Source organism: Gobius niger (assembly GCF_951799975.1).
Source record: "Gobius niger genome assembly, chromosome: 12".
Taxonomy (NCBI): Eukaryota; Metazoa; Chordata; class Actinopteri; order Gobiiformes; family Gobiidae; genus Gobius; species Gobius niger.
Window position 1 is genome coordinate 23,929,696 of NC_136863.1, and position 23,084 is coordinate 23,952,779.

The 23,084-nt window shown below is 41.3% G+C and overlaps 1 protein-coding gene across 5 annotated transcripts in view; it reads left to right on the top strand.

Annotated features, from left to right (window-relative positions):
• The window catches only part of cadps2 (Ca++-dependent secretion activator 2), a 210,858-nt gene that overhangs the window by 57,618 nt on the left and 130,156 nt on the right, over window positions 1-23,084 (top strand). For all 5 annotated transcript variants that reach the window (XM_079567674.1, XM_079567670.1, XM_079567671.1 and 2 more), the window contains exon 3: window positions 15,043-15,375. In XM_079567674.1, the coding sequence (XP_079423800.1) occupies window positions 15,043-15,375 (333 nt within the window). The remainder of the gene's footprint in view (window positions 1-15,042; window positions 15,376-23,084) is intronic.

The window sequence follows — 23,084 nt, forward strand, 5'->3', positions numbered from 1 at the left end:
TCCAATCTAATTATCCACGAGCTCTGCCGCTGCACAACCAGGCGTTTGTCAGTGCAGCCATCACGGCACCAGTTTAACACATTGTCCTGTCACAGCTGTTGGCTTTTTATCAGTCAGCTGGGAGCAAATCTTTTCTGAGTGTTATTACTGAAATGCCCTTGTGAATGACTGCAAGCTGTGTCCGCCTGCAAAAGTGATTGTCCATCACCTTATGAAAGCGAAGTAGGGATTTCTGTTAACTTAAGTACTTTTTCACGTAACAAAAAATGTCTTTCTTTCCGTTATTTAACCAGAAATGCCCCACTTAGATTTTTGAATGTGTTTTTCAGGAGACTGCAGGCCTTCATATGTGTTTCAGATTCCACATGTTTTCGATAAATTAGAATCCACAGATGGTGAGTTGAATTAACAGATCACAAGCATCATCTCGATATCCTTTTTTCTGTCCGTACAGAATAGATGGGTGAAATGTGTAGTTCTTTCAAGAGCACCTTGCAAAAAAACCTTCCTCAACTTTGGAATCGTGCATTTGAGCGTTTCTCTCCTTTTATACTTAAAGCCTTTCTCCCACCTGGCGGCATCTGCAGCCCCTTTGTGTTTCCTTGTGCCGGCTGCGGCGTGTGGGCTGTCATTTCGTGCTTAAGCGGCTGGACTCCAGGGCTTCAGATGTGTGTGACATTTCGTTGGCTCAGCGGGACACAGACCTGAGTGGCTCCAGCTCAGGACTGTGACGGAGGAGAGGTGCCAAGTTTTTTTTTTTTTTTTCTCAGCTCACGGGTTTGTAAATAAATGCTCCTAAATGAGGGGGAGCTGAGCCACGAGCCACAGCGGGACAAAGGTCAACGGCAGAGGGTCAATCTCCGATCATTATTGGAGAGGGATATTTTTAAATCATTAAAGCTTGTTATTGAGGTGTATTGCTGTCATTATTTCTGAAAATGAAAACAATTTGCCATAGAAAAGTGCTGTTTGTGCAACACCACAATAGTAATGACATGGTTTAATGTTTAATGTTCACGATATATTCATCAAACTTATAGAACCCCTTTACCTTTCACTGTTTTTCAAGTTTGCATCAGTCCATTTTTCATTACTATTTAAAACCCACATTAAATCACAATGAATTCAGCCGCCTCATAAGTATTACATAATCTAAAAAGCCTGTAGTTTAAGATTGAGTTGGTGTGCTGCCACAAAATCTATGGTGGTAACTATGGTAACGAAATGTTCCAACTTGATTTATGGCTTATATCTCGCAATTACTGGGCCAATGCTGAAACAAAAACTGGCACAAATGTCCTCTCTCTCCGCACATATGAACTAAGGTAAAATGACTGTCTCATTAATGAGTCCAAATGTGGTAACAATATTCAGAATGATGTGCTTGATGTTGGTCAGATAAAAGCCACGGGTCACAGGACTCGGTGACTACAGGCCTGTGGCTCTGACGTCTGTAGTCATGAAGGCTTTTGAACGCCTGGTCCTGCTCCATCTCAACACCATCACCGTCCCCCTCCTGGCCTCACTGCAGATTTACCGACAGAGCAAATAGGTCTGTTGATGACGCAGTCAACCTGATCTGAAGTGGGAGCCGACCCAGCAGAGGATGTTTTTCCTGCTGCAGCTGAGGAAACTCAAGCTGCCAACCAAGAGCTTGCTAGCTCCGTCTCCTGGCCAAGGTTAAACCTTTCCTCGGTCAGGATGACTTAGAGAAGGCCATGCACGCTTTTATTAGCTCCCGTATTGCAATGCACTTTATGTGGGTGTGAACAAGTTCACTTTAAACCGGCTGCAATTGGTGCAAAACGCTGCAGCTCGGCTGCTCACAAACACTCGCCGGTCCAGTCACATCACTCCAGTGCTGCACTCCTTACACTGGCTCCCAGTACATGCAAGGGTTAATTTTAAACTTTTAATGTTTGTTTTTAAATCACTGTATGGACTTGCACCTTCTTATTTATGTGACCTGCTTGTTGCACATCAGCCTAGTAGAGCGCTGCGGTCTGCAGGACAACACCTGCTGGAGGTCCCCAGGACCAAAAGTAAGCAGTGGGGTGATCGTTCCTTCTCAGTGGCTGGTCCGAGGCTCTGGAACTCTCTGCCTGTTGAGTTACGAGCCATCACTGACCTGACACTGTTTAAAGCTAGGCTGAAAACACACTTGTTTAAAGCCGCTTTTGACTGCTAATTGCACATGTGTAATGTATATGTATTTTCTGAAATATTTTATACTAAAATTGTTTTTATTATATTGCACTTATGGAAAGCACTTTGGTTCAGCGGGTGCTGTTGTAAAGCGCTATACAAATAAAGGTTGATTGATTGATTGATTGAAGAGATTGGTGCAGTTCTGCACAGCCATCGTCAAGGTACACTGCCAGGGACAGGGATAATTTAACCTTGTATACCCGTTTCACCTTGTATACCCTGCAGCTGTATGAGTGATTAGCATAGACAGACGGCATCTCTGGATTGGCCCATATATGGACATGTTTGAAAACAGTTCAGGGGGAAAACAATTTGGAGAAAAATCAAAACTTTCTCTAATTATTCAAAAACTACTTTAGCAAATGCTAAATTCCGAATATAGTTTTCTACTAAATAAAGATACAAATACATGAGCAGGAGCAAAGTGGTTTAACAGCCCATAAATACAATGGAGAATGCCAACATGATGCTACATGTTAGCATCGTGCTAATGCTAATGCTAGATGGCGCTAGCTACGACTTAACAATCTGCTGTGAATAAACATCCATATGGACGTCTAAAAATAATGTGAATAAACATCCATATGGACGTCTAAAAAGTGAGAAAGCGAAGCCACGCCCCTTCTATGACGCGATCGTCTGTAGCTTATCTATGGTGTCTCCAGGATGAATTGTTTGGAAGGTTTTCCCTGTTTACAGACCCTCTCACCAGCAAACGACAAAGCAATTGATCCTGGAGCATTGTAGAGACCACTGTGATCAGAAGTAAAGGCGCTGCTGACCACACCTACAGCCGCTGGGTCACTGTTCTATAAGGTCAAATACGCACACATTTTTAACTTTAAAAAAAAAAAAAAAGCTTAACTTAGCAACCTTAGAAATTTTCTGGTATAGTTTCGAGCCTGAAATGTTTGAAAGGCCTTGCCCTGACCCTTACCTCTCTGACCACTCAGCCGTACCCTCCCACCCATCCCCTCAGATCAGCAGCTGCAGCTTATGGTCCCCAAAACTTGCCTCTAAAGATTAGACAGGCTCAGTCTCTGCCTTTTTTTTTAAGTCACTTCTCAAAACACTTCTTTTTTCTGTTGCTTTTGAAAATGTTTGATCATATGTATTATTGATTATGATAGCCCTTTGGCCAAGCTGTAACATTTTGAAAGTGCTTTATAAATGAAGCAAGTATGGTATGGTATGGTATGGTATGGTATGGTATGGTATGGTATGGTATGGTATGGTATGGTATGGTATGGTATGGTACTATACATGTGTCTGTGTTGAAGCAGACCCATCCTCCGTCGCTCACTGTGGGAGAGTGGGAGGCCTGTGGTCTTTGATAGAAGATGCACGTGTCGCTTTGTAATGTGCCATGAAAGTGGATTTGGGCGGCCGCAGGGGGGGCTTTGATCTGTTTCTTTTTTACATACAACGTACATGTTTGTTTACACGTATAGGGCTGAAACCGATGATCCTTTGCACTGCTTCTGAAGATGTCATTGATGTCCTTAATACGCTGTTGAAGCACAGTAAAGAATATTAATCACAACATGCATTCGGTGTTGATATAACCTATCTGCTCAAAGCCCGCATTTTGCATAATGTGATGTTGGGGAAGGTGTCAGTTTTGTTGCAGAGTGACTGACGTTTTAGTTTAAATCTATTACAGCTCCACCAACCAGTAGCAAGTGATAGAAGATGAATAAATGAACAGGGTGGAAAGAAACTGTTCTAAATCACACTGGGCTTAGTCACAGTCTGAAGTCATGGAGCTCACCTTATTTTTTCACTATTGTCCGGTCCCAAACCAGCGTGTTCACTGCATTCATGTCCAGGTAATGGTGTGACTGGGGAGAGGATTAGAACTGAAAGTTTCACATTGTTTCGTGCTGACATTGGCATATACGTTTCTCCACAAATGGTGCTTTTTGTTCCTAAGGTTCGTACTGCATGTGTGTGGTTCAGCCAGTTGCAGTGCTATAGCTAAATGTACGCACTGCCGAAAGGTTAATAATATTATACTGACTCCTCATTGTTGTTTTTGTTGACACACTAAGGGTTCCGTTGAGAATAAAAATGATTGAAGTGTTTAAGATTTTATGGAGTAAAATGCATCGGTAGTAAAAGGGACCCCTATTTGATTACTGCAGCTTTTATGAGCGATCATGAACCTGGAAGTAGCACTAATATTGCAATGTGAAAAGTGGAATGTTGGGAATGTGAAGTTAGAAAACAGTTTGGACCACAGTTTTGGGTGGGAAATTAGGTACAAGGCTGTTAAAATTGCACATTAGCTCCTTTTTGCTGTGTTAATGATATCAATATGATTTTAGTGTTGCAATTAGCTTGCCCATGTTTTACTTCCTAGAAAGTAGTATTTTAAATGAAACTGCACTGGCCATTAGAAATTGTGTAGAGTACTAGTTGTGTAAGTTGTGTTTTTTTTTCACCAAAAGTTGTGCTTTGCTTAAAATTGTATCAGGACCTCATTAGACACATTGGATTGTAACCAGAGGCGTCCATTTAATTAATTGATTTTTCGTCTAGATGTGGCATACACAATAAATTTGATGTACTTTGAGGACAGGATATGGCGCTTCCTGTCAAAGGTCAGTCGGGATAAATGAGCTATCTCCCAGTAAACCCAATGTAAAATATGCATCAATAATGATTGTTTTACAGGCATGCAAACTGTGGTAAATTAACAGATCATCAACAACATTTTGGTCAAATGTATTCGTTTTATTTTCCAATAGGAGTGGCGCAAGCTAAATTAAATGTCAACTGTTTGGGTGGGGGGATCATTCTTTCCTGAAAATTGCACATTATAAACTGTACTATAGAAAAGCAGAAAGTTAGTCATCTTTACGTTTATACTACACGATGATTAGGCCTACATGAATATACATTCTCTCAGCATTGTATGGGGGGAGGAGGGATTACAAAGATTGTGTATGAAGGAAAGGCTAAATGGGGCAAATGCCTAGAAGTTGAATAAAGTCATGCAGCATAGCAATAAATATACTAAGCAAAACATGTGCAATAGGGTCCTGTTCAATGATCACATGCTTTTTATGTAATTTGTTGGATCTTGGATCAGCCTTAAAGAAACTGTACTTCATACTTGGCACTGAAGTAAAACATTTCCTTCACCATCCAGATGTGTAGAAACTGAAAGCTTTTTCTTGTTTATAAAGAAATCAGAATTGGTTTTATTTACATTGAACAGGTTCACAAAGTAGGAATTTTCTTCAGAGCAACATGAAGCATAAAACGTAAATAATAACTATAAAAACTTTAAACTTAAAAGGGCATACATAAAGTAGATCAAAAAAACAAATGTGATAAAACAAAACAAAAACAAGCCCGTCTCGTCAAGCCCCAGTCCCGGCCTGCAGTAAAGTAGCCCTATACTTCCAGACCCACAGTAAAGTCTGTCGTGGACATGATGCTATTTTCACCGATGTCACGGCACAAGCACATCGTATGTGCAGCGAGCCTCTCACTCAGTTTAGTAAGTTTTGAATATCATACAAACATATCACAAATGATTTAAACTGCATTTATCTGCACTCTTTGTACATACTTCCGGGTCAAATTTATCCCCTTTGACCTCTGAACGATCCCATAATTCATTCAATTGAGATTACGACTTCGATTATTGTGTGACCCTTTGTTCATCAAGTGTAGATTTGTTACCATAGCAACTGAGCCACTTTCTTCATTATCTTTGGAAGATCTACATTGCTACCGACAATGCACTTTCAATAGATACAGCCCGCATCTCGTCATAGAAGGGGGCGTGGCTTCGCTGAGGGGGGAAATATAATCTTTAGAGAAACACAATTTTCCAATCTTTTTTTGCCTTTTTCTGGTGGAATATGAACTTATTTACCACACATAAATAAAGTCAAGTGAAAATCGGGCCCGTATGGATATTTTCTCACACCAGATTGTTCAGTAGAAGTGAAAAAACAACCATTAGCATTATCCTGATGCTAAGATGTAGCATTTTTTAAATTTTATTTATGTATTTATGGGCTGTTGAGCCACTTTGCTCCTCTCCATGTCTTTGTATTTTATTTAGTAGAAAACTATATTCATAATTCAGCATTTATTAAAGTAGTTTTTGAATAATTGGAGAACGATTTTTCTGCAAATTGTTTTCCCCCTTAACTGTTTTCAAACATGACCATATATGGGCGATTCCAGAGATGCCGTCTGTATCTATTTGGCCCAATGTTTTTATGAAATAGGGGGACTGTTTCCGTAGCAATAACCAATGGGATTGTTAAGCGAGGATGTCATTGCACTACTTCCGGGTCCAACGGTACTTTAGCCCTCTTGACTATGATGTGATTTTGCTGATATTACCCTGCTGTAGAGCCGACTACAAGGCTATTCTTAAACATCTGATCACTAAGAAATGCACACAAAGATACATTTACTCTGGATTTTTACATGCTACATTCTAATGTTAGCTACGGTTACTGGTTTCATCGTTTTTATTGGACAATCTGCTGTATAAAAACATCCATATGGGTCCGATTTAGACTTGAATCTATACTGATATTATTACTAACATCAGTAGTTCTGTTAGTACCACATATTTTCCCAACCGGGAATACAAACACAGGCCTACACAAATACAATATCAACCCCATATTTTAATTAAACCAGAGTGAAGTGATGTACTTGTCTTGACTTGATTAAAAGAGAACAAACTCCTCATCAGTCTGCAGGATGAAGCGTTCCAGTCCATGGCGTCACAGTTAAATCAAAGTTAGCCCAGAGTTTCATTACGCAGCCATTAAAGCGACCAGACGCCATCTTTTCTAATCACTGCTTGTCTCATCTCTTTTACACAGCAGCTTTGTTTCGGATATTCTCACCCTTTGTTTTGTGTGAAAACGCAATTTTGCTCCTTTGTTCTGTTTCCAAAGAGATACAAGTGCACCACAATCTGACTTGATTCTTTTAGTTTACGTTTGAGATCTGAGACATAAAAATGAAGAGGATTTTGTAAACCTATCTAATTGCAGTTGTTCTCACAAGCATTGCAACAAGATTTCAGATTTCTGTTTTTCCTTTTACAATTGGAATCACAAGACACTTTTTAACCGCATCCAAGATCATGAACATTTTGGAGGAGACTGGAAATTGAACCGCTAAATTTTAAAGGTTAATACGTAATCAGACCAATGGAGACATTTTCTGCTTGAAGACAATTGACTCTGTGCATAACTTAAAATCATAACGCCGCCGCCCAAGAAGTCACTTCCTCTTTCGATCCAGCACACCAAAATAAAAGCACTGTCTTATTCATTAGCTCAGCAGTTCATTAGTTCAACTTTCTTTCTGCCCAACTATTAACAGACAAACACTTAAAATGTGTTTATTTAGTTATATTCTTGTAATGTTGCAAGCACTAACTGAACTAATCAATGAGACGAGCTGTGTGCTTTTATTTTGGCGTGCTGGATCGAAACATGAATTCACTTCTGAGCACTTTGAGGTTTCGTTGAAATGTAAAGTGCAATATAAATTGTTGTGATTTGAAGTTATGCACAGAGTCAATTGTAGTGTTTGCATAAATTTGACTTCAATAATTATGTGGTTAATACAATAGTCACACATTTAAAAAGTTTGAATGAAACAATGGAGTTTTTCACCTGGAAAAAAGGCCTTCAGATTCATTATTGGGAAAGTGCCTGCACACTGTCCCTGGTCACTATTATTTCTTATTGTTCTCCACATTTGAAGGTCCGTCTTTGCCGTTCAGATCTGCCGCACGCCCGTTTAGTCAAAAGGGTCCGATTTAGACATGGATCTGAGCTCCCCTCCTCTGTATTTCCTGATGACTGTGCTGCTGCTTCACGCTTCAGTCAAATCACACAGATGGGACTTCAGTACAAGCCCGAGGCTCCACTAAACCCACGCCTTTCCACCCGTGTGCACGTCATCACATTTTTATTGAGCATGGGCTAATTGTTTTACGCAATTAAGCCTCACACCTCGGCTCGGCGATGCGGAGGATATTATAGTTGTATAATGTTGTACCGTGGCTGCGTAGGTTCTAGGTTCAAATCCTGTGTCGAGTTTGCAGGTACACTCCATGTTTGGTTGGGTTTCTCAATCTCAAACATGGACCACTTCACTGCACTATAGTCGCCCACTGCTCCCGCTCCGGGTCGCACTGAGTGGTATTGAACAGCAGGACCAATGTTTCCCTTTGCAAACAAATAACACTGCAATTGTAAAGTCTCCTCTTCGTGATGTCCCGATAAATATACTCTTCTTTGTTCCACTGACACATGTCTTGGGCTTTGATTATGTTTAATTGCTACTTAAATTCAATATCAAGTGTCCCAGAACGGCTGACAGTGTAAAACAGAAATTGATGAGCAAGTGGATCTTGTGTCTATTTCTGTTATCATTGTTTTTTCATGGGCTAAAAGCATTCATTATATACGACATCATACATCCATACTCAAGTCAAAAATACTAAAATTAAGTAACCTTTTTCCCCTTCAACAATAAAATCAGGATAATAAAGTACCATTTTTCTCTTCAAAGAAAGTGATGCTGTTGGGCAGGAAGTACTGTATAATACATCTAAGTCCACAAGTCCATTACACTGCGCCTTAGGAAAGTTCTACATCCAAACCAAGATAACAACAATCTCTAACGACTGGACAAGTTTTAGCTTTGATGATTTATACAGTATATTTTTTTCTTTTTGAACCTTCCAATAGTCATCCAACTATCCTCATCAGCTAGAGGAGTTGATGGAGAAATTATGAAAAATGGGCCCTACCCACATGATTACAAGTGATTCAGCTTGGCTTCAAATGGTTTATTTAAAAAGTCTGCTTGTTTTATTACTCCGTGATGCAAACCTCCACTGTCCATACTTTATTACCAGAAGATGACCTCACACAGTAATGGCTCTCACTGGCTTTTCAGCGCTGCACTGTCCCAGACCTGTACCTCATGCCTCACTCTCCTGGAGCTCTGTTGCGTGTTAATAATTTAGTGCGATTTTAAAGCCCCAATTAATTCCCGCAGTGGGGAGTGAGGAAGGCTCCCGCTGATCAATTCATTAGTAATAATGGTTGACATTTATGTTGCCAAAGAAAATGGCCGACTAAAAGAGACTGTTGAATGCACTGAGCGGATATGAAGACTATAACCCCTCTCTAGTGTGTATTTTTATCAGTAAAAGTTTAAGTTAGTTTCGCTGTCAATGCTGCTCTAATCACTTGCAGTATTTTAATATTGTCTTTCTTTTTTACTGAACTATGGATGATCTATTCACGCTTGTGTACTTAAAGCAGTAATAAGTAACTCATGCCCCTAGAGGCCATAAGCACCACTGCAGGTGTCGTAGCATGTTGCGTTTTTTTACTTGTTTATTGTCCGTAAGAGTAAATACTACGCTGCCAGAAAAGACAAAAGGAGAGAGGGATATTGTACATCCAATAACTCAATGGAGATAATTTTTTTCACTCAAACTTGGCTGCAAATACTATTTAAGTGGCCCAGGCCCGCAGTTAGTTTTGCCGATTAGCCTGTTAGCTTCTTCTTCGTGATTCCATTAGTGTGTATTGGTGGCTCCGACCCCCAGGCAGCGAAGTTGCAAGGGTGGTTTTCTGGCCAGAGACACCAGGGGGAGATGAAAGACCCCCCAAATCATCCCATTAACATTTGTATTACCCCCAGAGGGACGAGGGAAAGGATTTATTGAGGTTGCTTAGTACTGCTTTAAAGGAGCATTATACAACTTTTATTGTGGAAAAAAAAAGTTGATATTTGTGCGTATTTGACCAGCAGCTGTATGAGTGGTCAGCATGGCGCCTTTACTGTTCGTGACAGTGGTCTCTACGATGCTCCAGGATCAATTGCTTGGAAGGTTTTTGCTGCTGACGGACCTTCTCTCCAGAAATCCCACCGAGCAAGTGGTCCTGGAGCATTGTTGAGACCAATGTGAATAAAGGCACTATGCTGACCACTCATACAGCCACTTGTCACTATGAGATCAAATACACACAAATATGACATTTTTTTCCCACATAAAAGGTTGCATAATGCACCTTTAATAAAGAATGAATGAGCATAGAAATATTTTAGTCTTCTTCCGAAATATCAGCACCATAACGTAACAAGACACAGTTTGTCTGTGCACTTATTATTGCCATTCCCTCTCAAATGACACAAAAGTAACAGAAGAAATGTAACAATACTCAATACTCCAATCCTGTCGGTCTTATTTTGCTGACTTCAAGCATCATTTCCATTTTTATTTCCGCAGCATAAATAACTATACCTCAAGGGTTGAGAAAACATATTCTCCTATCCTCTTGCTGTAAGCCTTTAAACTTGAACAGCTTTTATAAACTTGATGGCCTGGCTGTCTGAAATCACTCAAGTGTGTAGGAGCAGCTCAGTGAATATTCGATCGGGACACAGCGGGCTCTCTGTGGGAGTCGGGACGTCCCACAGGCCTGACGGGATGCAGAAGACCTTTACACACACTCACACACATGCAGGTTGGGTTTGCGTCGCCTTGTGGGGACATTATGTAGACTTTATTCATTTTCTAAAGTGTTAACCAGACTTCCTGCTGTCCCGAACCTAAAAAGGAGCTTATTATCTCACAAAGAGCTGCTGTAGATCTCTCCCAAAGAAAACTGGCTCTCATGTGGTGGCTGTCTAAACCCAGCCCCAGTGATCCAAGATGGCTTTCTGTTGATTTCAATTGTCTGTGCTCATTGGGGCAAAAAAAAAAAAAATTGCTTCTGCATTACTCCCGCTTGTTCTCCCACATTACAGGTACTTTCATGGACTGCTTTCCTTACCTCTTGTCTCTTGCAAAGCTAATCCTTCCATCACAGGTTCAAACACATCCACGTACGCTACAGCAATACATGGGCAGCCGATCTTTTTTTCATGTTTTTTTTTTCCTTTTTCCTTTTATTTTCATGGGGGAGGGAGGGGCTTAGAGTTCTTTGTGAACCAGGAAGTAATTGGTGATAAACCTACTGCTAACCTAGTCCAATCATGCAGGTGAATGAGGCGGGGCATAACGCCACACTGTATCCTCCTCAAGAGAAAGTAAAGTCTGAGGTGTGGGATTATTTTGGATTATTTTGGGAGATGAAACTCCCATATGAGGAACATGTAGAAGAAAAGAGTCATCTGAGAGACAGCCAATACAGACAAGTTTAAGGAATGTAACGGGCTGAGTTAAATTTGCTTCAGTCAGAAACTTTGTCATCTTTACCTGGGTGAAAGGTTCATCAATTTGATGCTAGTGGTGCTACATGGCTCTGCTGTGTTGTTTTTCTGAAGAAATGATACCAACGCACTGCTGACATGGTCTAAACCTTGAATTTTAATTTGGTCCGTTTGCGTTCATAATTTATTGTGCAGCCTTATAAAACCAGCAATGAATTGATGAGTTCAGAGTTGAATTTGTTAAAATACTTTATTAGGTCTCACTCAACATACACCATGATTTATTCCATTTCCCAATTTCCATGACTTCTGTCATTTGTGCAGTTGCAGTGAATTGTTTAAAGCAGCACTAAGTAACGTGTTTACCTTAATAAATCCTTTTCGTAGTCCCTGTGGGGGTAATACAAGTGTTTATGGGATGATTGGAGGGTCTTTCATCTCCCGCGGTGTCTCTGGCCAGAAAACCATATTTGCAACTTGACTGCCACCGGAGCAAGCAATGCACACTAATGGAATCACAAAGAAGAAGCTAACATGCTAACGGGCAAAGCTAGCTGCGGGCTAACATCACTTTAAACAGTATTTACAGCCAAGTTTGAGTGAAAAAAAATATTTACATTGTATAATTGGATGTACAATATCCCTCTCTCCCTTCGCCTTTCCTGTCAGTGTAGTATTTACTCTCCAAGACAATTAATAAGTTAAAAAATCGTAACTTGCTACGACACCTGCAGTTGCGCTTATGGCCTCTAGGGGCAAGAGTTACTTAGTACTGCTTTAAACCATAGGCAAATACCCTGATAATATCATTAATCTCAATTATTTTTGCCAAGATAACCGTGTCCCCAAAATGTCATTATCGTCCCATGCCTACTGCCGTCATTTAGGTGATTTGTTACAATAATATTTAAACATTGAGAAACTGTGCACTGGTACATGCCTTTGCTTGTGATTGGTCCTGTTTAACCTGCGCCTCTGCTACACGCTGTGCTGTGCTCCCTCCAGCCTGTTGCTGCTCGCGCTCGCCGCCCTCTCCATCGGCGCAGTCTGGGTTTCTATCCATTTGGAGCACAAGCGTGAGAGGAAACAGTGATTCCTATTGCAAGAATGCTATCACGCTGAATTACGCATCAGCACTAATCACGAAATCACAAAAGGACATGTTGTGACCTCCACAAAGTGAGGGTGAAGGAGGGTGACATTCATGAAAGATTTTTGGGCCGAAAACATCCTCCACGAACATCGTTCATGTCACGAACCGAAGCACTCTGTAAGGTTATGAACGACAGAAAAATACCATTCGCAACACATCGTGCCAATGTGTAAACCCAGCATACGTTTTATTTCAATATAGCAACATAGCATATTCTCACTAAATAGATAAATCCTTGTTGTTTTTACATGTAAAAGAATAAAACATTGTCTGAGCCCAAAGGTATTTTCTGCTGCAGTGCCATAGAGTGACCACTAATCACGAATTTCCATGGTCTCAACAGGGTTAAGTCCCCACATGTTAGGATAAACATGTTGACGCACATACACCCGAGGACTTTAGATACAACAGAAAAATGAATTGTGAAAATGAAGTCGTTGCGGTTGTTTTGCTTCATAACATCAATAGTACACATTAGCAGATGGGGAACGTGGTGAGGCTCCAATAACTCTGAATCACTCTCATCAAAAATAGCTCAAGGAGACCAACTTTAATTCGGTCTTGTACGCTGCACTGTTCAATAACCGACTTCTGTAACACAAATGATATCGCCATGTTTAGAACTGGTTCCTTTATGTGTTCACCTAATGTTCTTTCTTTTTTTAGTATCTCTTTGAGGGCATGCCCAAAAATCAGCTGTCTCTATTGTTTGATGATGAGTGTTCTTCCTTACCGAGGAAATCACTGCCTTCACGTCAGATTGTCACATCCCATTTCTTTATTTTCATGTCAGTATTGGGGAATCCCGCTTGACATTCTCTCTGTGCAACAGATTTCACAACCACCCAAGCACTTTGAACTCATCAGTACTGCTGTACAGCTGCCCGCGTTATTCACTGGCAAAAGTCGGCCGTTTTGTGCAGTTTACTGAGGCCAAAATGTAAAGCCAGTAACGGGAACGAATGGCTTTTCGAGTGGCTATAGCGACGGCGGTCTTCGAATCCATTCAGTTGTCTTCACAGCGTCATTATTCTCATCTCAGACGGCGTCGTGGCATTCATCTACGGCCCATTTCAGCTTGGAAGCGAAAACATCCACAGTGAAAACAGTAATCATTGTGCCATGCAAAAATAATGTCTCTTTTTAAATGAGCTGTCGGCTCCTCCATTAGTCCATCTTCATGCCTTTCACAATCATTGAGTAATTACTGATGTAGCGCTGACGGACCAGACGCGCAAGACGGGGATCATGGGAGAATTTGTTATTAGGTTGATAGAGGACTGGGTTAAGTTTATCCAAGAAGTTTGTTTTCTTGTAGGTTTAGCCCCGTCTTTGCCACTTAAATCACTGCCGTCGATGGATAAATGCGGTGCCTATGGGCTATTTTTAACACATTTGTTTGTTGAAACTTGTGTCTTTGCGCGTGCTGTCGGAGTTTTCCCCTCTATCTGCTCACACTACACACTTCATAGGCCTCTTTCACACATGCTACAAAATCACCAGCGAAGCTTTGATGTTTGAACTCATTTCATGAACCTTATTTTTGACCTTCGAATGTTCACACAGTGCAGAACATTCTATTCCATCCCACCTTCCTCCACAATGAGAGATCTTTTATTTCCAGAATCAGTTATTCTTTAATTGAAAAGAACATTATGCTCCTTCTGCACTTGCCCATTTTGCATGACTATTATATTCATTTTAACTGTGGGCGTAGACTTGTACAGACAAACACGCACATTGGCCAATTTGTACTTTTGCTTTAAAGGCCATACATTTATCTATAATGACTGTAATGATGACTTTAAGGAGAGAAGTTTATTAAAAAACGCATCAATTTAAAATGTGTCTTTTGTAATATGAAATAAAAGAAAGCCCGGTTCTGTTCAGTCGGTGAACATGATTCACTGTACATCAATATTGGGGAATTCCACTACTGTCTCCTCAGCGTCATCGGTCCCTTCTGTGGAAAAACAAATCAATGAAATGCACTAATGTGTCTGCAGCATGTTTAAGTCAGTCACAAATCTCACTGGGTGATTAAATTAATCGACATTTAATCGAAGTCGAGATCTCCACTTTGGTCAATCTCAATCATTGTCATGGAACTTTATAATCGTCTGGTTTACAATTGCCATGTCTGTGGCAGAAACAACCCCTCGTTTTGGAGTCAGACTAAGGAACATTTTGTTTTTGCAAATGAATCCTGTGGGAAGCATTTGTTTTTGTTTGAGTTAAAGTTTGTATAAAAAGACTAAGTTCATGAATCAGCTATGTGTATTCATTTTAGTATGAAATAATGCAATCGAACCAAAAATTTAGATTGATCAATGAGAGTCAGCTGGACCTGACTCTACAGTCTCTATAATGCTCAATGTCTGAACCAAAAAATGACCAAGAGAAAAATCAAAATGACACAGTACTTTGCTTTTTCCTCCCCTGTCTTTCAGGGCTTCTTGAAGAGCGAACGCGTGTCCCGGATGGTCCAAAGCGGCGGATGCTCGGCCAACGACTTCCGCGAGGTCTTCAAGAAGAACATCGAGCGCCGGGTCCGCAGCCTCCCGGAGATCGACGGGCTGAGCAAAGAGACTGTGCTGAGCTCCTGGATCGCCAAGTACGACACCATCTACAGGGGGGACGAGGAACTGCGGCGCGGGCCCCAGCGAGCCCATCTCAGCGCCGTGTCCGAGCTCATCCTCAGCAAAGAGCAGCTGTACGAGATGTTTCAGCAAATCCTCGGCGTCAGGAAGTTCGAACACCAGCTGCTCTACAACGCGTGCCAGGTGAGATACGCATTGGTTTGTTTCTTCCTACAATCGCAGCTGAATTCTGGTTCTCGTAAAGGGATATTTCAGGATTTTTGACATAGGGCCTCATTTCCTAGTTATCCAGAGTGTTGTTGATTTCTGAAGATTATCATTTTTTACATTCATGCAGTCCTTATATTTGAAGAGTTTAGTGGCTCGTGCTCTGCTAGCGCATGTCTATGGTAAGAGGTCTGACCCACTCCACAGAGCACCTGAGGCAAATCATTTATAACACCAGAGTACCGATATAAATGTCTGTGTCGATAGAATAATTTTTCAAATATAACTGACCTTGCGTCACATGAATTACCGCATTTTGAGGGACTATTTTCTAGCAGATCACTCCGCCGCTGCGTAGCTTGCAACCACGAAGCTGAGGCTGCTCAAATATAAGTTATTTTTAATGCAAAATGGTTATAATTATTCTATCGACACAGACATTTATATGGGTAGTTTGGAGTTATAAGTGATTTGCCTCAGGTGCACTGTGCTTGGGTCTGACTGTTTTTAACGCAGGCTAGCTCTTACCATAGACATGCGCTAGCCTAGCACTAGCCTAGCAGAACTAAACTCTTCAAATATAAGGACTGCATGAATTAAAAAGAAAATATCTCCAGAAACCAACAACACTGATAACTAGGAAATGAGGCTCAATGTCAAAAATCCTGAAATATCGCTTTAAGCTGCACCATAACAGGATTTGGCATTTATAAAAGCTTGAATAAAATGGGACAGTGTGGAAGGAATTACACTTGGGATTAAACAGACTCATCAACAACTTCTAATGAATAGAGGGCCAGCTCTTCTGCCTGGCGCAAGGACTGCCCTGTTCCACGACGCTAGACATGCGTCATCTTGCTGTTGCGGTATTTGACTGCGCCACTGGCGAGAGGGCGTCAGCCATTAAAATATAAGAGGTCGACTGAGGTGTGGTTTATCCCAAGCAGCACTTAGCGTTGCTCTCATGGCAGCCTTCATATTCTTTTCCTCGTTTATGTGAGAAGGAGATCTACAGCCGGTCCTGCTGTGGTGCCCGTCTGCACTCCCCTGTCCCTTCCCAGCCGCGGAGTCTGGTTGGAGGAAAAAGGTTGTTCTACATTAACAAGGGAGTCTGTCCTGCCCACTTACAGCCCATTTAATGTGCTAGGTCTGGATCTGCAAGATAGCACAGGGCGCTCCTACTAAGCGCAAAGGGCTACGTTATAGCCTCAATTAGAAACACAAGATTGTGCCCAGAGAGTCTTTGAATACTTTTAACATTTTGTATGAAGTCCCTTTATTACAAAATGAGAAGAAGCTGTGAGGAATCATTAGACTCAGGGGTTGCCATTGTCCTCTTGGTGTGGGAGGCAGTATATGCACCCAGACGTGTAGACAGCAACTCTATGTTCATGATTACCTAATTACTCGAACAAGGGCAAAAGGAAACAAACCGCCTCTTCCTGAATGTTTTTTTGAAATGGAAAAGAGATTATAACACAGTAGAAAGAGAACTTTGCAAGAGATGTCGTTAAAGCATCTTGGGTGTTACAAGAATGGAGGCATGTTTGTGTAACCTATTGCAGATTATGTATGTCTCAATAAAGACAAATGGTTCTTGTTCAGGGTTATATAAAGTGCGTCTTGTTTCATAACTGATATTTCAAAGGCAGAACAGTTGCGCCGTCATTTGATTGACATCTCCTGTTCACTTGGTCCAATCTCTCTCAGAGAAACATTGTGTAACATCAGAAAGCTCCATCTGTACCGGCACTGCTGCGGATTTTTCACCAAACCCATTTCATCTTAATGTATTTACTTTCCGATGTGAGGAGAGTCGAATCAAATTTGTGGGATGTGGTGCATGCCCACACGAGGCCTCTCTCTCGAAGATTCATATTGGAAGAGATGGAGACAGGTACGCAGTGTGAAATGGGTTGGCCGTGAGCAAATAATTCTAAAGAGAGACGAGAAAACTAAGTGGAATTTCTTGAAAGACAATTTTGTTGTTTAGTTTTGGCCTCTAATACAGATTGGAATGGGCAGGTGCGCAGGGGGGCCCGAGCTGAGCGGTCATTTCGACTCACCAGCATGAAAAGAGTGCTCAAGCGCAATCATTTTGTGTTTAGATTTGTTTAAAGAGCAGGTATTATGCTGTTTGCTGGTATTTGGTAGTAATTTCACACATCGTCTTCACTTTGTTGATGAGAAAATGCGTAAATAAAACCGCTCAAACAAAGCATCCAGTCGTTCTAAAAATGACAGAAGATATTGACCAAGCACCCTGTTGTAAAGCTATGGTGAGTGTCTTTTAACTCTGCGATGGAAGGATTAAGCTTTACAAGAGATGGAGAGGTGAGCAAATCATTTTCTGGATCTGTAGGACCTCAGGAGGAGCTTTTTGGGAGCTGCCGCCATGGAGCTAAGATTAGCCACTGATGATGATCAAAAGATCATATAGAGGGACAATAGAGAGCATCCTGACCAGCTCCATTCCTGTGTGGCACGGCACCAGCACTGCCTCCTGCCCCAGGAGCCTCCAGCGCATCGTGTAAGCAGCAGAGAAGATCTGTGGAGCCCCTCTCCCCTCTATTAAGGACATGTACTCCACCCGTCTCACCTGCAAAGCCGTCAGAATCACCAGGGACCCTACGCACCCATCACATAGTCTCTTCAAGGTAATGCCTTCAGGGGGAGACTGCGGAATCTACGGTCCAGTTCCAGTCGACTGAGGAACAGTTTCATACACAAGGCCATCGGGAAGCTCAACGGACACCAGCAGAAAGGCCTTATGTAAACTGCATATAAGCCCGGGCAGCACTGTCAGCCCGAACCGTGTATACGCCGTGCACGGAGCTCCACATACAGCGTTAACCTCGCCTTGCATGCATGAACACCGAACTCACATTCTAGCGCAGCGGCAGGTTATAAATTATGTAAACTAACAAATGACAATGTCTGTGTGTGCTAAATACTTATTCCAAGTAGTTAATTCGGACAAATACATGTACATTTACTTTAAAAATATATGTATTTTCAATGCCCCCGGTAGTAGTTCTGACCCCCATGGGGCCCCGGACCCTACTTTGGGAATCAGTTTAGGGCCTGAGGTTCAATGGAAGAATCTGAGAAGACCCACCCCCACTCACAGGTAGAATGTGCGTGGATAAATATTAAATATGCAAAGCTGAAAACCTTGACTGAATTTGTGGAACTAAATAGTATGTATTTTTCATCACCTCCTGTACTCCCCGCCACTACAGTAGTTGAATGCTTGAGAAGTACTGCACCTAAGCCTCCGTTAATGACGCAATCCAACATAACATGTGTCTCATTCACTTCATGTTTCGTCACTGCCAGATGACATTTTAATATAGGCATTGGTATAATTTGTCTGGATGTTTCTAACCTTGAAGAGTCTTGTGGGCGGCCCCAGACTTTCGATTGATGCCCCCGCCGCGACAGTAAACATGGTGCTATCGCCAGCAGCCTTTTCCACCGTGACAGGGTGATTTGCAAAGAGCACATAAAGCCAAACCACACAGACTGAATACAAATAAATGCGTGTATGATTAAAGCGTTAAATCAGTGCCACCGCCGCGTCGCTTCACGCATGAATATTTAATGTCGATGTAAAGTGTGATGTGACTTCCATTGAGATGTTGTCAAAATTATGAGGAAAGAAGGTCAGTCCATTTAAATCTGTGTGCAAAGGGCAAATATATTGTCATTGCAGCGCTATCAGGTTTTGTTGGTGACAGTTACTGATGGATAATAGGGGAGAATATCATGGGGGAGAATATAAAAATTAAGTAAAATACATTTTTGTTACAGCATGACTGTGAAGAATGGTATCAATATGTAAGAAGACCACATTACAATGCGTTTCCATTTGAAGTCTAAAAAACAAATGACTTTAACATTTGAATACATGAATAAGTCACTGTTTAGCCACTGTTCACTTTCACCTTTATTACCACAAATTATGCACCACACCATTATTTAATCTTTTATACACGACAAAACAGATTACCCCATTGCACTGTGCATTACAGAGGGGTTTGTACATGAATATGAACAACCAGGTGCTCATAAAATGGCCCGTGTAGATCTAGGGTGATCGAACAAAGGCAAGACAACTTTATTTACCGGGCATTTCGTACACAAGGCAACTCAATTCGCCTTACAAAAGAAGATGATGCGAAATTACAATCAGGTTAAGTTCAGGCAAAGCACATATATAGAAACATCACGACATGGGATGTTTTAGCTCCGTGGCTTGGCCTTGAAGGGAAGTGTTGACGGCGTAGGAGAGATAAGAGGTCCAGCTAATTCAATCCAATCCAATCCAATCCACTTTATTTGTATAGCACATTTAACCAACAAAATGTTTCCAAAGTGCTGCACATGAGATCCTAAAAACAGATACAATACTTATTAGCCCTACCACAGAATAAATAAATAAAAATAATAATAATAATTAAAAAACAAATAAATTAACTAAAACCTGCATAAAACAATAAATAGTTTGTAAATGACATTAATAACAATAAAATAGATAAAACAATAAAATAATTAAAAACATTGAATAAAAAATAAAATCAACAAGATAAAATAAATAAAAGACACGGGGACCATACAACTCACGCGGTGTTAAAAGCCTGAGAATGAAAATGGGTCTTAAGACGAGATTTAAAACACTCCACTGTGGGGGCCGTTCGAACGTGGAGGGGCAGAGCGTTCCACAGCTTAGGGCCGACAATGGAGAACGCTCTGTCCCCTCTGGTTTTCCGCTTTGTTTTAGGAACCACAAGCTGTAGCTGGGCCTCAGACCTCAGAGCGCGCGCCGGAGTATAGATTCGGATGAGGTCTACAATATACTGAGGGGCCAGTCCATTCAAAGCTTTAAAAACAAACAACAAAATTTTTAAATCAATTCTAAAACGTACAGGTAGCCAGTGCAAAGAAGCTAAAATAGGGGTGATGTGCTCGCGTTTTCTGGCTCCTGTTAAAAGTCGTGCTGCTGAGTTCTGGACTAGCTGCAATCTGGAAAGTGCTTTGAGGCCAATGCCTGAATAAAGGGCATTGCAGTAGTCCAGGCGAGAAGAAATAAAAGCATGCACGACCTGTTCAAGCAAATTAAAAGATAAAAACGGCTTCACTTTCGATAAAAGACGAAGCTGATAAAAACTTGATTTTAAAACGCCATTGACCTGCTTGTCTAGTTTAAAATCGCTGTCTATGGTGACGCCAAGGCTGGTGACTTTGGGACGCACATAATGCTCTAGGGGTCCCAAGTCAGAGAGGGCATTTCCAAACAGAACAATTTCTGTCTTTCCCTCATTTAATTTTAAGAAATTTTGGGATAACCAAGCCTTGACGTCACCTAGACAGTCGAGCAGGGGTGTCAGGGGGCAGTGGCTGTTTTTGGTGATTGGCATATAATTCCATCACTCGGTCACTCCCTGCTCCAAAGTGCTTGTTTAATTTCAATCGACAGCAGCGGGGTCCCATTGCAAGCTGCTGTCATTCCAAATTTCCGATAATCCAGGGCAGTCCATCCAATAAGCAGGTACCCTGTTATCAAGAGTCCAAATAAGTAAATATCTTTGATGTCTCCGACCGACAGGACTGCTAGGCAAACGACATCCATCGCAAACCAAGCTGTGACAATCCGGTCAGGGAAGACGACCTCCTCCGTGGTCTCACTTTCAGAGTTAAGGTTGGGAGTTACGGTAAGGGGTCAAAGTAAGGGTTAGTATTTGGTTTGCGAATTTTGAATGAATTTGCAATTAAGTACATCCCAAACCAGACACCAACAACAAAATATGAAGACGCCGGGCTCATACACTATCTGCTTGATCAGAGAGTGCTGTGGTTGCAGAGTTCAAGATTCAATGTGAGTCCAAAGAAGTTTAAAAGATCAGAATAAAGGCTCTAATAATAAAGCATCTAACTCAATGCCTTCTCACCAATCCCTACATCCCCTCCTTATTTACAAACCACCTCATGCTTTCGCCGCATGTCATGTGTTTGCACTGCTCCCTCTCTGGAGCTGTCTGCTCAGTGAAGCCTAGAGGGACCGAGCAGACTTTAGCTGTGGTTTGCTCAGTCTTAAAGGTCATTGTTAAAGGTCGTCAAAATGAATTATATGCTCCTCATGGATGAATGAAAAGCATGGATTTTCTGCTCATGTCTTATTCGGCCTTTAGTTTGTCATAACCTGTTGCAGTTCACCACCTCCCTCCATGCCACGGCCAGAGCAAACCGATCTGGAAAGAAATATTACTGAGGAGGAAAATGGTGTCATGCCACGCTGCACAACGTATACAAAACCGCGCTTTAGATTCCAATTAGCATACCATATCGCAAAGACGAGTAAACTTTGCGGTCATCTCTGAGTAATATCTTTTACCACTGCAATGATGGACTAAAGCATGCTAGTACCAATTGCGCTTTTACTTCTTTCCATGCATTTCTATGCTCAAAGCCATGACTTCAATTCCCGAAGGTCAGACTTAGACACAGTACGTTATATTAGTGAATGCTGATTTCTTTTGTTCTGCCTTGTGTGGTCAGAAGAAGGCCAAGCGTAGGTCGATGCTCAGAGCTTCTGTCTTCCTTGCTTTGGTCTGATTGTAGCACAGTAGTTTTCTGCTGACTAATGGCCTCCAAACGTCTTGGCGGCTCGTGTCTTTGTGAAGATGTACAGCAGGTCAAGTTTTTCTCTGGCTCTTTCTTCAGGGCTGTTTTTCTGTGAGATCAATACAATTCTCTCTTATCTTTCCTTTTCTCACTGTTTAAAGACTGTCTAGTCTGAGATGCCAACTTTTATCTTCATTTGAGGTATGTGTTGAATAAGGGAAGTTTTTTTTTGTCATAGAATCACTCAAAGCTGGCAGAGGTTTATCTTTCTATTGGTGTATTTGACAGGTATTTTCTATCCGTGGTTGATGGTTGTGTAATATTATTTAAAAGTTAGGACTAATGTACACAAACAGTAAATCAGTGTTCCTGCATATTCTCCCTGTGTCTAGGTGTCAGGGTGCTCTAGCCCGTTTACACGACAATGGTGACATAAACAAGACGTTAAAGTTAAAACTGTGAAAAGCTGCTGTACTTACATTCAGCAAACAACACTGTGCTCACGGCGCATACTGCCACGCTCTGGGACCAAAACAAAAGAACGTTTCAACTTCCTGACAACTTTTCGATGTTGTGGCTTTTTGTTGTTTGACTAAATATAAATGTATGAAGCCCAAAAACCTCACATTCACTACTGTGATTTTGCTGGCACTGGACAGTCGATGTTCAGATCGGGAATTTCATTGTTTCCTGTGAGACCTTCTGTATCCAGTTTACATGAGGCAGGGAGGCTCAGAATGGCCCCTTGCTTAGAAATGCAAGGACCAGAGTTTTCAGTGAACACTATACACATTGTAAATGATATGTGCTTTCCATGCCAATGTACTGCCATTTTATAGCTGTGGGGACATCCATAAAAATAAAAAGAAACGTTTGATGCTAGCATATGTGGACAGATAGTAAGCTATATTTCTTTTTTTATATGGCTTTTAGCGTTTAGCCATCAAACATCTCAAATTATGAATGATCCAGATATTTTCAGCTGTTGTCAACCACATTTAGATGATATCAAAGCCTAGTTCGAAATCATTATTAATTAAATCATAATTAATTAACCCTGG